We start from the raw sequence: 14,302 nt of genomic DNA, 5'->3' as shown, positions 1-14,302 counted from the left end.
CTTCTTAAAAAATTCCTTTTAGTTTTTATACTATTTTTTAATTTGGTTTTCAGGAGGGGGGCAGTACTAAGTTTTAAATTCAGCTTCAAGTACTTGCTAGGAAATGCCTTGTCACACCTCCACAGCCTTTTTGCTTTAGTTGCTTTTCAGATAACGTCTCCAGTTTTATACTCAAATGGTAATTGCCAATGACTTAAGGTAAGTACTAGGTATTTTGGTTTTTTTTTGGATGAGATCACTTACAAATGTACTATGCTTATAAATATCAAAGTATTATCCCATTTTGTTTCATTTGTCCTCATAAACACTTTGTGACTGGAGAATGGAAGTTATGATTCCAGGTTGATCCAAGGAGTAACTGAGATACCAAAATGTTTAAGAAGTTAAAATTAATAGAAGAAACATGAGTGTCTGCTATATAATCCTAACTGCAGAAGTTGTTCTTAATAGGATTATATGCCTTGGCAATTAGTTCTTGGTCTGGGTACTTGCTAACAGTAGTTCTAGTTAGGATTGTATTTCTTGTTAATGCTTGAAGCAGAATCAGGATGTTGATGTTGCACATTTTATGGTTATACTCTTCTGAAGGTCACTTGTATACAAAGCTCATGATCTATGTTATGATTAAATACATGTGCTGGGCTACATACCTAGGCCTGTTGGATATGACTTATACAGGAAAGGTTTTTCAATTTGTTGGTGTCTCATATATTTTTATGGAGCCGCTGATGTACATATTTCTAAAATTCCTTTGTATATGGATAAAAGGTTAAGACTTCTTAATTATATAACTCAGAGGGTGCAAGGTGTATGTCAGTAATCATAACATACTTTATGAAGCAATTACTTAATAGCTGTATAGCTTGGTTTCTTTGCATTTGTTAAAGAACTTGTAAGCAACTAGATGCCTTCTTAGTCACAGTGACTTAAAAAAAATGAGCGCTTCTACAGAAGCAGCTCATAATTCAGATACAACAATGTCCAGTAAAAGAGTCCAATAAACCCCTCCTGGTTCAAACTTTACTTTGAAAAAGAACTTCAAATGTATAAGAAATGATCATTTCTAGAATAAAAGCCAATCCAGTTTTTTTTTTCCCCTCATAGAAATGCCTACTTTCATATGGATTTAAGAGGCTTTCTTCTTCGACTGGTATTCCACCAATAACTTCAAGTTACAGAGTCTTCTAACAATTTTTTAGGATCCATTTGAAATGAGAAACTCTAGGCACGCACGTATGAATTTTACACACACACACACCCCTCCAGTTCCCACTCTTGAATTATCTTTTTAGTCTTACAGGGAATTAACCATGACTAGGGAAGATGGGTCATGAAATCTATTTCCTCCGTATCAAGCCTCAGGTTTGGGGACTTTTTTTTTTTAGTTAAGATCTTTTATTTCTTCCATAGATTTAGGAACATAAATATCAGAAAATCTCAAGTGTAGATTATTATGAGTTATTGTATATTCCCATTCACAATCCATAATGCAAAAGCAAATTATTTCAGTGGAATTTTTTTTTTTTTGCCGGTGGGGTTTGGGCATTTTTTTAAAAAAATTATTTATTTTTACAGTCTTGCTCCCCACATTGCGATTGCAGTCCGACCAGTCAAGTGACTGCGCAAAAGGCACATCCCTGGTTCAATCTGATGTCTGGACCTCTGTCCTTGAGTCACAGGCGCCGGCCATACTGGACGAGTGAGCCGTGAACCCTACCCGGGTCGACGCCCGCGCCGAGGGTCATAAACCCAGACGGAGGGCGGGGAGGAGGCCCCTGAGAAGTGGGTCTTCCTTCCGACCCCAACGGTTCTTCATCCCCCCTTTTCCAGCACAGGATGAGGAGCCCGAGGCCGAGAGGCACACGGTGGGGGAGAAAAGGGGAGCTGCTGCTGTCCAAGGCAGACACCACGCCGTTTCCCGCGTCTTCCAGGGCGCGCGCTGGAATCAAATGCGCGACGGGCGGGCGCGTCCGGGGTCAGAGTGCGCGCGCGCGCGCGCTCCGCTCCCGCCACCCGCCCGACTGGGGCGCGGGGCGGGGGAGGCGGGAGGGCGGGCGGGCCTGGAGGACGGCGCCGGCCGTGTGTTCTGCGCAGGCGCGCGGCGCCCGTCTCCCAGCGTCGGCTCCCGGGCGGGCGGCGCGCGGGCCCTCCCACTCTCCCCCGCGCCGCCTCACAGCCCCGGCCCTCGCTTCACTCCGACGCCCCGGAGCGCTCGTCCTCTCGTCCGCCTGCAGGTCCTGGGACCTCCTCCCGCTTCACCGCCGCTTCTCCTGGCCGGGGGGCCTCCCCGCTGGTGCTCACGCTGTCTCCCGGGCCGGCGCGGCCGCGGGCCACCGCTCCCCCTCCCGCGCCCACCCCCTCCCCTCCCCGCCTTTTCCGCCCTCTGGTCCCCCTCCCTCGGCCCGCAGCCGCCGCTCCAGATGAGGTGATGGCAGCGGCCAACTTCGGCAAGATCCAGATCGGGATTTACGTGGAGATCAAGCGCAGCGATGGTGAGCCGCGCCGCCGGCCCCGCCCGGCCCCGCCCGCCCCAGGCCCCTGTGCGGTTGCGAGCGAGCGAGCAGCGGGGACGCGGCCGCCAGCCGGCTCGCTGATTGCTCCGCGGGCCGTGGGGGCGGAAGGCGGCGGCCGCGGCGCTTTTGTGTGTGTGGCGTGTGTGCGAGCGAGGCCGGCGTGGGGTCCGCCCGGCGCCGCTGCAGTGCGGGGAGCCGGGCCGCGGGGGAGGCCGGGGCCCCGGCGTCGCGGCGGGACCCTGTGGGGGGCAGGGGAGCCCGCTCCCCTCCCGCGGCCTCCGGCCTCCCGGGTGGACGTCCGGCGGGCCGAGGGCGGGCGTCGTTGGGGGCCGACCCCCGCCGCGCGCGCCTCCGGGCCTGGGCCTGGTACCCGCCGGGTCCCGGCTGGGGGGAGGGAGGAGCCTGGAGACCCGCGGCTGCAGTCTTTAGGGGAACCCCTGGCCCGGCCCAGGCACGGGTGGGGGGGCAGCCCCGCCGGGTGGGGTCGTCCGGCCCCGCGGGATGCGGTTCCCCCGGCACGCCGCTGCTTTTTTTTTTTTTTGGTAATCCCTTCCTGGGGAGAAGGATGTGGAGAATGCGGCGCTCAGCCATGAATAGGGGTGGGGAGCCCGGGAAGAAATGTATCGGATGGGCTTCTCCAAGGTGATGACACTTGAATGGGAAGGAGAAGAGACGAACATAGTCCACGCGAGGGCGGGGGCCGGAGACCGGATGTTGATATTTTCACACATTCTGGAGAGGTAACTGAGGAAAGTGAAAGGGGAGGTAAAGACACATTTTTTTTTTTTTCCTTTTCTTTTAAAGAGCCCTGGGTTCATGTATGTTTTCCGTGGGTTCCTCTTGAGGAAAACGATTTATGTCACTAGCTTGGGGATGCGGACGTCATTTATATTGTAAAGGAGAAAATGTACAGAGGAAGATAGGTACATTTATTTATCCCCATCTTCGTATTGATAGGGATAGACGTGTGCAATACATAGTAATTAATGTTTAGAATACATAGGGCTTGAACATGTTAATGTCTTCATCTCTTCTAGACCCAGTTTAAAAAACTCAGTTTATGACATATTCTTCCTTTAGGCTAGTTAGTAATATGGGTAGCTTCACATCCACATCGTCTTGGTTTCTACCAGGTTTGACCAAGTTATATGAATTGACATGTGCGTTTCCATATTATCTATGAAATTTCAGAAGATCCTATAAAAAATGCTCTTTTTCCTTTATTGTAGTGGAGATAATTGGCGGTAACAGCTAGAAGCAGTGTCTTGTACATGAAAAGATAAATTATACCACTTAGAGCGTTAGAAGTTACCAGTAAGTCTAGCGAAAAGAGGCCTGTCCCTTTACTTGGAGTTTCTTTTTTTGTGCTTCTCTTCAGATAACTGTCTTGAAAGAGTTCTCTTAATGCCATTTTCAAGTGACTACACGCTCCTTGTTTATCAGCAAAAGTTAGATTTTTACTATTTGAAGTATAGTAAAATGTAGATTCTTTGCAATCTTATAAACATTTATGATTTTAGATTTCAACTGAAATCTTAAAATAGTATGATATTCAAAAAGTATATTTAGGGGCTGGCAGTTTGGTCTAATGGTCGACTGCTCTCCTAGCGTGCACGAAGGCCCGGTCCGTTTCCTTGGTACCACATACATAGAAAAATTCAGCAGTGGTACGGTGGCTTAAGTGGTAGAGCTCTAGCCTTGAGAAAGCCCAAGAACAGTGCTCAGGTCCTGAGTTCAAGTTCCAGGACTGGCAAAAAATATATTTATCAATTTTTCTGAGCCAATAGCTTCTATTTAGATGTATTGGACTTAATTTTGGTGTTTCTAACATACAGGCTTCTAATACTCCATCGGCCTATACCTTGAGCCCATCCTAGAATTACCAAACATACAAGAGCTATGTGCCCCAAACTGCATTTCAGAGACAGTTTCTTATAAGAAATAAAGGGAGTTCTTCCAGTGCACTACACTACCAGTGTATGTAATTAAGTAGCTTAGATTCTAAATAAAGCTGTTGAAAGGAAAAAGTAGTAACTTAAAAGGAATAATTGCATTGGATGATAATTGCCTTTCACAGTTAATATTGATGTGTAGGAAGACTCTTCCTCAAGCTCCACCCTTCCCCCCTTAAAGAAGCTGTTCTGCTTCCTCCCATTTTGGTAACAGATTTGTATTGGTTAAAACACTAGTGGCAATTGTAAGAAAAACAAACTTTGTAGTTGAATGAACAGTATGGAGTGTCTTGAGAAACGTAAAGGAGGGGGTAAGGAGTTTGGCCTAATGGTAGATTGCTTGCCTAGCATGCATGAAGACTGAGTTTGATTCCTGGGTATCACATATTTAGAAAAAGCTGGAAATGGTGCTCTGGGTCAAGTGGTAGAGTTCTGGCTTTGAGAAAGCCCAAAGATAGTGCTCAGGCCCTGAGTTCAAACCCCAGGAATGGCCAAAGGGAAAAAAAAAGTAAAGGCTGCTGTTAACTGATGATTTGATGTTTTTCTGCTTGTTTAGTAATGGTGAACTTTGCTCATGATTCAGATTTTCATGCTTCCCCTCTCCCCCAACCGTCGATACTTACGAATAACAATATCAAGGCCAAATGCTAGTGTCTCATGGATGTAATCCTTGCCAGTCAGAAGGCTGAAATCTGAGGATTGTTTTTTGAAGTAAAATCTGTGAGACTTTTTAATCTCTAATTAACTTGCAAAAGTCCAGAAGTGGAGGTGTGGCCCAATTGGTGTAGAGCACCAGCCTCGAGGGAAGAAAGCAAGCAAGAGCATGAGGCCCTGAGTTCAAGCATCATCATTGGCAAACAAGTTCCGCAAACAAAAGGATGAGGCAAAAAAGGCTTACTCATTTCTTTCAAGACCCCGCAGAAATACTTATCCCACTTAGTCCATACTGATTACTAAAACCAGATGAGTAGTAGGTTTCTGAATTCCCTAATCCTCCATTCATATGTATAAATCTTAATATATTATCATACTATACTGGGAGAATGTATGGGATAGAAAATGCCATGGAAGCCCAGCGCGGTGGCTCACACCTGTATAGCACTCAGGTGGCTGAGATCTGAGGGTCAAGGTTCAAACCCCGGGCATAAAAGGACCTGAGACTCTTCAGTTAACCTCTAGAAAATGGGAAGTGGGGCTTGGCTCCAGGGGAGGGTGGTAGCCTTGAGCTGAAGAGCTCAGGGTCAATGTCCAGGCTCAGGGGTAGGGCAGTAGCCTTGCGCTGAAGAGCTCCAGGACCGCGCCCAGGCCAAGTTCAAGCTCTATGACCCACAAAAAGAAAAAAGAAAATGCCATGGAGAAGTGCCTGACTACTGTATTGTTTCAAATAGATTAAGTATGTTATGTGAATAAAGTATTTAATAGGTTCTTACATTGCTTGCATTATTCTATTCCCCTTCACTAATCATATACCTAATAGTTAAGAATTATTCACTATTGAATTTTTGTTTTTTAAGCATTTAAATTAACCATTTAGCTGAAATCTTACTGGAAAGTGATACTGTCCTGACTGATAATTCACCTTCTGATTGTGGACCTCTACTCTGATGGCCTCATAGTTCAGGATCATCCGATAGATTGAATTGTTAAAGCCAGTCTAGCTTTTTTCCTGGTGTTTTAGGAGGAGTTTAATTTGAACTCTATAGGTTATATACAGTCACTAGAGATAAGCTGGTATAAAAATTGGAGTGGTTTCTGGAAAGTCACTTTTCTCCCATGTATTTTGCTATTGGAACCCAGTGACTGTAAAGATTACACTCATAAGATTAAGTAGCTTGATTATCTTTTTTTTTTTTTTTGCCAGTCCTGGGCTTGAGCTCAGGGCCTGAGCACTGTCCTTGGACTTTCTCAAGGCTAGAGCTCTACCACTTGAGCCTCAGCACCACTTCCAGCTTTTTTCTATGTATGTGGTACCGAGGAATCGAACCCGGGTCTTCATGCATGCTAGGCAAGCACTTTAACCACTAGGCCAAACTCCAGGCCCTAGCTTGATTATCTTTGTTTTAGGATTGTTTTTAAAAATCTACACTGTGAAATATACCAGTTACGTGGTAGCTGTGATTATCCTTCGGGACTGAGGGAGGGGCAAAAAATATTGAGTATTTGAAAGCTCCTACTAGTAAGGCATTGGTCTTTGGGATTTTTTAGTCACAATGTTAATATATGTGATCTTCTGAAGGGAATCTTAGACTATTTCAGCCTGGTTTAAAAGAATTTTTTTTATTATCTATTTCTCATTTTTATAAATGTGGAAACTGAGTCCTAAGTCAAAAGAATCTGGCTAGATTTATTTAGCTTGGCAGTAGTGTTCAAGAACTTCCCTTGTATAGTGTAGAAAGCAGCTGTCTATAATTATGACAGGAATTGTCTATTCACAACGATATGCAGTTTTCTACCATCTGATAAAGATGTAGGAAATTGCTTCTCACTCATGGGAAAGGCACCACAGAGCATTATTGTAGAGCCACATTGTAATGATCCCTGATACGTTATAGTTGCTAGAATGTCTCCAAACCTAAAATTGTGGGAGGAAAATATTGCTTCTTAATTGAAGGGGGGGAGCATAATTAAAACATTTGAAAAACTAGAAGAAATTGAAGACTTCAAAGAACCCATCAGGAATTTTGGAAATTATGGAGCGCAATCTTTAGCAAAGATGTAATAGCCTAGCTCTTTGCACACTTTGCCACATTTTTATTCTACTAGTTCATCTTTACATGCTGAATGTAAGCATGTTACCTTTCTAAATGTTAGCAGACGTTTTCTGTTGTTGTATGCTTATACTTTGTATATATACTTGTATATATTCATTTTTGAGATGCACAAGTACCTGTAATAAAATTCTCTCTGCTACTACTGTGGAAAAAACCCAGAAAACTACCAGTTTATACATAGCTTAAATTTGCCAGAGTGGGAAAATCAAATTATTCTGATAGATTTTTTTTTTTTTTTTTTTTTTTTTTTTGCCAGTCCTGGGCTTGAGCTCCAGGCCTGAGCACTGTCCTTGGACTTTCTCAAGGCTAGAGCTCTACCACTTGAGCCTCAGCACCACTTCCGGCTTTTTCTATGTATGTGGTACCGAGGAATTGAAACCAGGTCTTCGTGCATGCTAGGCAAGCACTCTACCACTAGGCCAAACTCCCGGCCCCAGATATATATATATATATACACACACACATATATTATCAGTTATAAAGGTCTTTCAGGAAGGTAAGGCTTTTTGAGAAGCTCTTTTCATTAGCCATTCACTTGTTACTTCAAGTAGTATCACAAAAAGCCAGTAGTCTGTATTCATTGTCTAGCCACTTGATTTCTAGGGAAAGGCTCTGTGTCACTTTTTCCTTTTTTTTTTTTTTAAGCTGTGGCCTGGACTTAGGGCCTAGGCACTGTCCTTGGACACTTTTTTCTCAAGGCTAGCACTCGGTCACTTGAGCCACAGCACCATTTCTGGCTTTTTCTGTGTATGTGGTACCGAGGACAAGAACCCAGGGCTTCTTCATGCATGCTAGGTGAGCAGTCTACCACTTTTTTTTTTACAAGCATAATTTAAAAGTTAAACCTGTGTCTATTTAAATAAAGAAAGGTGTGTGTGTGTGTAAAATCCCTAATAGGATGGAAGACCCAGATCCATTTTCTCTAATATATCTCATATATCATACATGTATGTATACATATAGTAGGGAACAATTAGCATCAGTGTTTCATTCTATTTGACTTCTGACTTTAGAAAGTCAATCAGTTGTTATTTTGGGGTGGGCAGTGCTGGGATTTGAACTAAGGTCTCCTGGATGTTATGCAGGCACTCCACTGCTTAAGACAAGCCTCTAGCCCATATTGCTTTGGTTATTTTTGAGATATGATCAGCTTTTTGTCTTGGCTAGTCTGGACTACAGCCTTCCTTCCAATGTTCTGTCTAGCTGGCATGATAAGCATATATCATCACACTCAGCTTTTTTTTTGAGATGTGGGCTGATGAACTGTTTTTGCAGAGAATGTCTTGGAACTTTGATTCTCCTTGTTTTAGCTTTTTTCATAGTTGAGATGACAGGGGCAAACTACCATACCCAACTGTTAGTTGAGATTTGTCTGACAAACTTTCTCCTGGCTGGCTTTGACTTGTGATTCCTCTGATATAGTTAGGTCCTGAGTAGTTAGGGTTACAGGTGTAAGCCACCATTACCCAGCCGTTGTTGTTCTTGATACCTGAAGAAATTTAAAATGTGTGTTCTTTATAAGTTAGTTGCTTTGCTAAATGTATACAATACATAATGTTTTGATTTTTCATGACACCCTATAAGGTGTCTCTATTTTATAGAAGAGAAACTTTACACAGATTCCAATGTGAGCCAGCATTGTAATTCATTGTTTTAGAAAAAATAGCATCTCTTAGTGGTTGACTTGACAAGACTTCTCATGGAAAATGAATTATAAATAGTGGGAGGAAGATCACCAATGCATCAGTACCTTGAGGGGTAGGTGTGGTACTTGGGCTTGTGGCACAACTTGGAAGGAAGTTGCTAAGCTGCAAATAAAGGCCTGTGAGGTGAAAGTTATAAAAAAGGGTAAGAAGTTGACATACGGAAAACTTGGGGAAGACGGATAATCTTGGTTACCTTGTTAAGACTTGGAAGCAATGGTAATGACCTTGGAATTAATTTGTAGGACACCTGGAAACCACTACAGGACTTAATCCCCTAAAAGCAGTAATAGAAGTTAGCCAGTGATTCATGATAGATTAGAGAGAGAATAGTACACTGAAAGTAGAGTAGATTCCCCTATGACCCAGCAATTCCACTACTTGGCATTTACCTAATCGTCCAGAAACTAGGGCATACTAAATCCACTACCACAACAATGTTCATTGCAGCATTATTCACCATAGCAAAAATATGGAACCAACCTAGATGTCCCTCAGTTGATGAGTGGATCAACAAGTTGTGGTATTTGTACACAATGGAATTCTATGCTACTGTCAGAAAAAACGGCATCGCCCCATTTGTTAGGAAATGGAAAGTCTTAGAAAAAATCATATTGAGTGAAGTAAGCCAGACTAAAAGGAAATTAGGCTCAATGGTTCCCCTCATTTGTCATAATCAGTAGAAACATTGGACTCTACTAGCAGAGATCTGCAATAGAGCAAAACCTTGATACATAAGGCCATATAGTATGAAGCTAATTGAAAAGACCTCCAGGATATTGAAACAAAAGCCATACAATGAATGATTATTGTCCTTAATGTACTATGTTATCTCTCATCTCTTTTGCTGTCCCTTGGTTATCTCATATTGTTACAGTATCTCACGTTGTTATCTGATATATTGGATTTATTTGTATTTGGTTATTTGAAATTGGATAGGGGTGGGGGGTGGAGGGTGGAGGGGAGGGTAATGGGGACCAAGACATGTGAAAGGGTATCAATATATGTGAATTAATGCACCTTCTATCTGGCAAGTATCATGTAACCCTTTTATTAATTACAATAAAAATATAAAAAAAAGAAAATAGAGTAGATTGTGTAAGATTGCTCAGCATAGAGGTGAAAAATAATTAGGAGCAGATGAGATGTTGAACAGTGCAATAGGAGTGGTGTTATATGGCATTGTATCACTTGTGCTGCATAGACGGGCTAACTGTATTCATATCATACCAAAAAGACCATCCAGTTTAGGCTTTTTGCCACTAATATCTTAAAAATAACTTTTAGGTATGAGACACTTGGAATAAAATGTTTACATGTAGCACAAATTTACTAAACTAACTTTTGTCTTAAGACTGAGCCAATAGTCAGAATTCCTGGAACAGAATGGGAAGGAAAAACAGTACTTAAAAGAATCAGGCTTCAGTTCTTTTAAGAGTTGCAATGTTTTGATTCTTGAAATGGAGCTGGGAGCTGAGTGTATAGCTAAAATGGTAGAACATGTGCTTAGCATGTGCCAGACCCTGGGTTATCAATGCCTAGACCTGGTTGCAATTTCCTCATGCCCTCTTCCTCCCAAAGTGCTGCCTTTCCTTTGCTCTTATTTGGGGCCCTTTCCTCCCTTCTCTTGTATATGCTTACTATTCTAAATTTCATTTGGGGTTAGACTCAACTACTATTTGCACTTTATGACTTTGAAAGATAGTTGAAGCATGAATAGGCAGAGCACAGGGAATTTGGAGCCAGTGAATTTCTGTATATAAATTCTATAGATACACATTATCCATTTGCTCAAAGACACAGAAGTGAACCCTAATGTAACCCAAGGACTGTGGGATAATCATGTGTCAGTGTAGCTTTATCAGTGGTAACAAGCATACTTGATAGTGATAGTGGGGGTGACTGTGCTGGTGGGAGGTAGGGAAATCTCTGGATGTGCCACATAATTTTGCTGCGAACTTTAAAAGGAAGGGGAGGATGTTAGTCTGACATTTTTAGACGTTTTAGATGGGGGCTTATATGCTTGCCTAGCATACATGAGGCTCTGAATTCAATCACCATTACCCCCCCAAAACCTAAAAATAATGGACCAATTAATGATAAGAGTTTATAACATATTAAGAATGAAGTTCAGCCATGTAATTAAAAGTAAAATTTTGTTCTCTTATTATTGTCATGTGGAGTTTATTTGCCAATGTAAGAGGTTTTGGTGTGCTTAATATGACTCATTTTTAAAATTTTTGTGCCAACTCATGGATTGAATTAGAACCTCTCACTATCTCTTGGCTTTTCCTGTCAAGACTAGTGCTCTACAACTGGAACCACAAATCTGCGGCAGCTTTTTGATAGTTTAATTAGAGATAAGAGTCTCATGGATTTTTCATGCTGGGATCCTGAGATCTCAGCTTGTGAGTAGCTAGGATTACTGATGTGACCCACTAATGCCTGGCCTAACATGTCCTCTTTCCCTCCCACCCCCCAGTCTTCATGTACTATGGGCTGTTCAGGCTTGGGAAGTCAAATAATTTATTATGTAATACTTTGTTTTTGTGTAAGATAGTTTGTTTTAGGGATTTAAAAAAAATTAATCCAGGTAGTATTTGCTGATGACCATTATGTGCCCTTTCATCTGATGTCTACAAAATACCAAATAGCTGTATTTGTTTTCTATGTCTCCAAAGACACTCTAATGCTAGAGATGTAGCTCATTGATGAGAAGCAGGGTCCTGGGTTTTATTCCCAGCACTACAAGAAAAAACAAATAACAAAGGAAAATGATTGTCTTCTCCAATCATTTATGCCATTATCTTAAGTTTAGGCTCTTCTGCTCACAAGACTTTAGACAAGGAAGATATGTTATCACATGAAAGAATTTTCATGTTACTTGTGCAAGTAGTATTGCTGGGAAAATGTTAAGATTAACTTGGTAAGAGTCTGTTTATGTAATGTATCAGTTTGAGGGCCTCTACATTTAGTGGTTGTGTGTGCTTGTGTACATCCTGTATGTATGTGCATGTGTGCATACATACATATTGCTCACATATGCTGCTAGTTCCACGTTTGAGTTCAGGACCTTTCGTTCTCACTTAGTTTTTTTTACTCTAGGGTAATGCTCTACCACTTAAGCTATACCTTCAGTTCAGTGTTGTATTCTGATTAGTTGGAGATGTCTCAAAGACTTTCCTGGCCATGCTGTCTTCAAACCTAGACCTCCTGAGGAGCTAGGATTATAAGCCTAAACTACTGGCCTTCTGCTGATCTTTGTTTTTTTTTTTAATTAAATTTCTTCTTTTGGGATTATATATGGGTTATGTTTTTACTTCTTTTTTAAAATTTTTTTTATTGTTATTAGTGAAAGGGTTACATGATATTTGCCAGATAGAAGGTGCATTAATTCACATACATTGATACCCTTTCACATGTCTTGGTACCCATTTCCCTCCCCCCCCACACCCCCTGTTTTTACTTCTTCAATAATAGCTTATAATGGAAGTTGACTGCAAATGATAATATACAGATTTTTTTTCTTTATGTTCTATTTGTGTTATAGTCTTATTAAAAGTGACACATTGCTTTTAACTATAGGATTCTAGTAAAAGTAAGTTATGACTGTATTCACAGCTGAAATACTAGTAAGTCTAAAGACTTAGAGACTTCTCTGAAGAGGAAATAAAAGTGGCCAATAGACATATGAAGAAATGCTCTACATCTCTGGCCATAAAAGAAATGCAAATTAAAGCAACTTTGAGATTTCACCTCACCCCAATTAGAATGTAACAAGATTTTTAAAATTAAAGTGCAACAAGTATAGGATAGGGCTAAGCTACCTGGCAAAAACAGTTCTCACAGAATTTGACAGAAAAAAAGGGTCCACTTTGATAAAAAGTAGTACTATTTTGTTATTTGATCCAGACTTACTGAACTTCCTTAGAGCACTCTACTTGGGTAAAGCTGTTTCTCGTTTTGGCCTTTGTTTAGTATTCCATTCTTCCTTGATTCCTAGACTGGGAATCTCCCATATTCTGTCAAAATGAGATGGTAATATCTATCTGTATAGGCTCAAGTTCTACTATATCCTGACTTCCTAGTACAGGGCCCTGTTTATAGGTTTTCTCCTCCCCTTTTCTTTCTGTATATATTTTATTTATTTATTATGAACTAACATTTTACAGTAGATTTTTATTTCCACACATGTCAATACATTTTCAATATATTCCTATGAACCTTGCTCCTTTTTTATCCTTTCTGCATACTTTTCAATTATTTATTTCCTGTTTGTTTCCTGTTAAGAACTAATAGCTTTGTTCTTTTACTCCCCTCTTCAAGTTTTGACTCTCTCTCTCTCTCTCTCTCTCTCTCTCTCTCTCTCTCTCTTTCTCTCTTTCTCTCTTTCTCTCTTTCTCTCTTTCTCTCTTTCTCCTTTCTTTTTATTCTTTTTTTTTTTTTTTTTTTTTTGCCAGTCCTGGGGTTTGAACTCTGGGGTTGGCTGGTGGACACTGTCCTTGAGCTTTTGTGGTCAAGGCTAGCTCTCTGATATTTGAATCACAGCTCTACTTTTCATCTTTTTGTGGTTAATTGGAAGTAAGAATCTCACAGACTTTACTGTCCAGGCTGGCTTTGAACTGTGATCCTCAGATCTCAGCCTCCTGAATAGCTAGGATTGCAGGTTTGAGGTACCAGAGCTTAGCTAAGTTTTGACAGTCTAAAAAAATAATTTGTATAGTTTTATCTCCAGGCATCAGAGAAAATGTGCTCTTACAATGTACTTAAAAAATTTAATAAACTATTTTGAACACTAATAAAACCCCCAGTACTAAGCAGTTATGTAGTAAAAAGCTACACATAACTGAAAAGTCTCATGCCTGTGCTTGCCCATTCCCTAGTCACCAGTTTCTCCTTTCAGGAGACAATTTATTTAAAAAAAAAAAAAAATTGGAACAGAGGCTAGGAGCGTAGCCTTGTGGTAGAGTGCTCACCTAACATGCACGAAGCCCTGGGTTCGATTCCTCAGTACCAAATACAAAGAAAAAGTCAGAAGTGACGCTGTGGCTCAAATGGCATAGTGCTAGCCTTGAGCAAAATGTGTCCAAGGACAATGTCCAAGCCCTGAGTTCAAGCACCAGGACTGGCAAAAAAAAAAAAATTGGAAAAAAATTTCTTTTACTTAAATATGTTTGTCCATGTAGTGTAGATATTTGGAAATATGTACCTCTTTACAGGTATCCTCTGGTGTCTGTTAATCTTAACCTTCTGTCTTTATGAATTTACCTGTTTGAACATTGCATGTAAAGGAAACTAGGAAGTGGAAATAGAATAGCTCTATTGTATTCATGTGTAATTCCCTTTTGAGTAAATTAAAATTT

General features: G+C 41.3%; 1 protein-coding gene across 5 annotated transcripts in view; it reads left to right on the top strand.

Annotated features, from left to right (window-relative positions):
- Positions 1–2,161: 2,161 nt before the first annotated feature.
- The window catches only part of Kif2a (kinesin family member 2A), a 60,140-nt gene continuing 47,999 nt past the window's right edge, over positions 2,162–14,302 (top strand). For 2 of the 5 annotated variants that reach the window (XM_090331887.1, XM_090331886.1), the window contains exon 1: positions 2,162–2,492. In XM_090331887.1, coding sequence (XP_090188013.1) covers positions 2,429–2,492 — 64 coding nt within the window. In that variant the 5' untranslated portion in view covers positions 2,162–2,428. Of the gene's footprint in view, positions 2,493–2,992; positions 3,254–14,302 lie in introns of those variants that run through there. The other 3 variants (XM_090331891.1, XM_090331890.1, XM_090331888.1) reach the window with 3 other exon arrangements.

The sequence above is a fragment of the Megascapheus bottae genome, chromosome 4 (assembly GCF_031878675.1).
Source record: "Megascapheus bottae isolate mThoBot1 chromosome 4, mThoBot2.hap1, whole genome shotgun sequence".
Taxonomy (NCBI): domain Eukaryota; kingdom Metazoa; phylum Chordata; class Mammalia; order Rodentia; family Geomyidae; genus Megascapheus; species Megascapheus bottae.
Note: the sequence above shows the minus strand (reverse complement) of the source record. Positions and strands in the feature narration are given on the sequence as shown.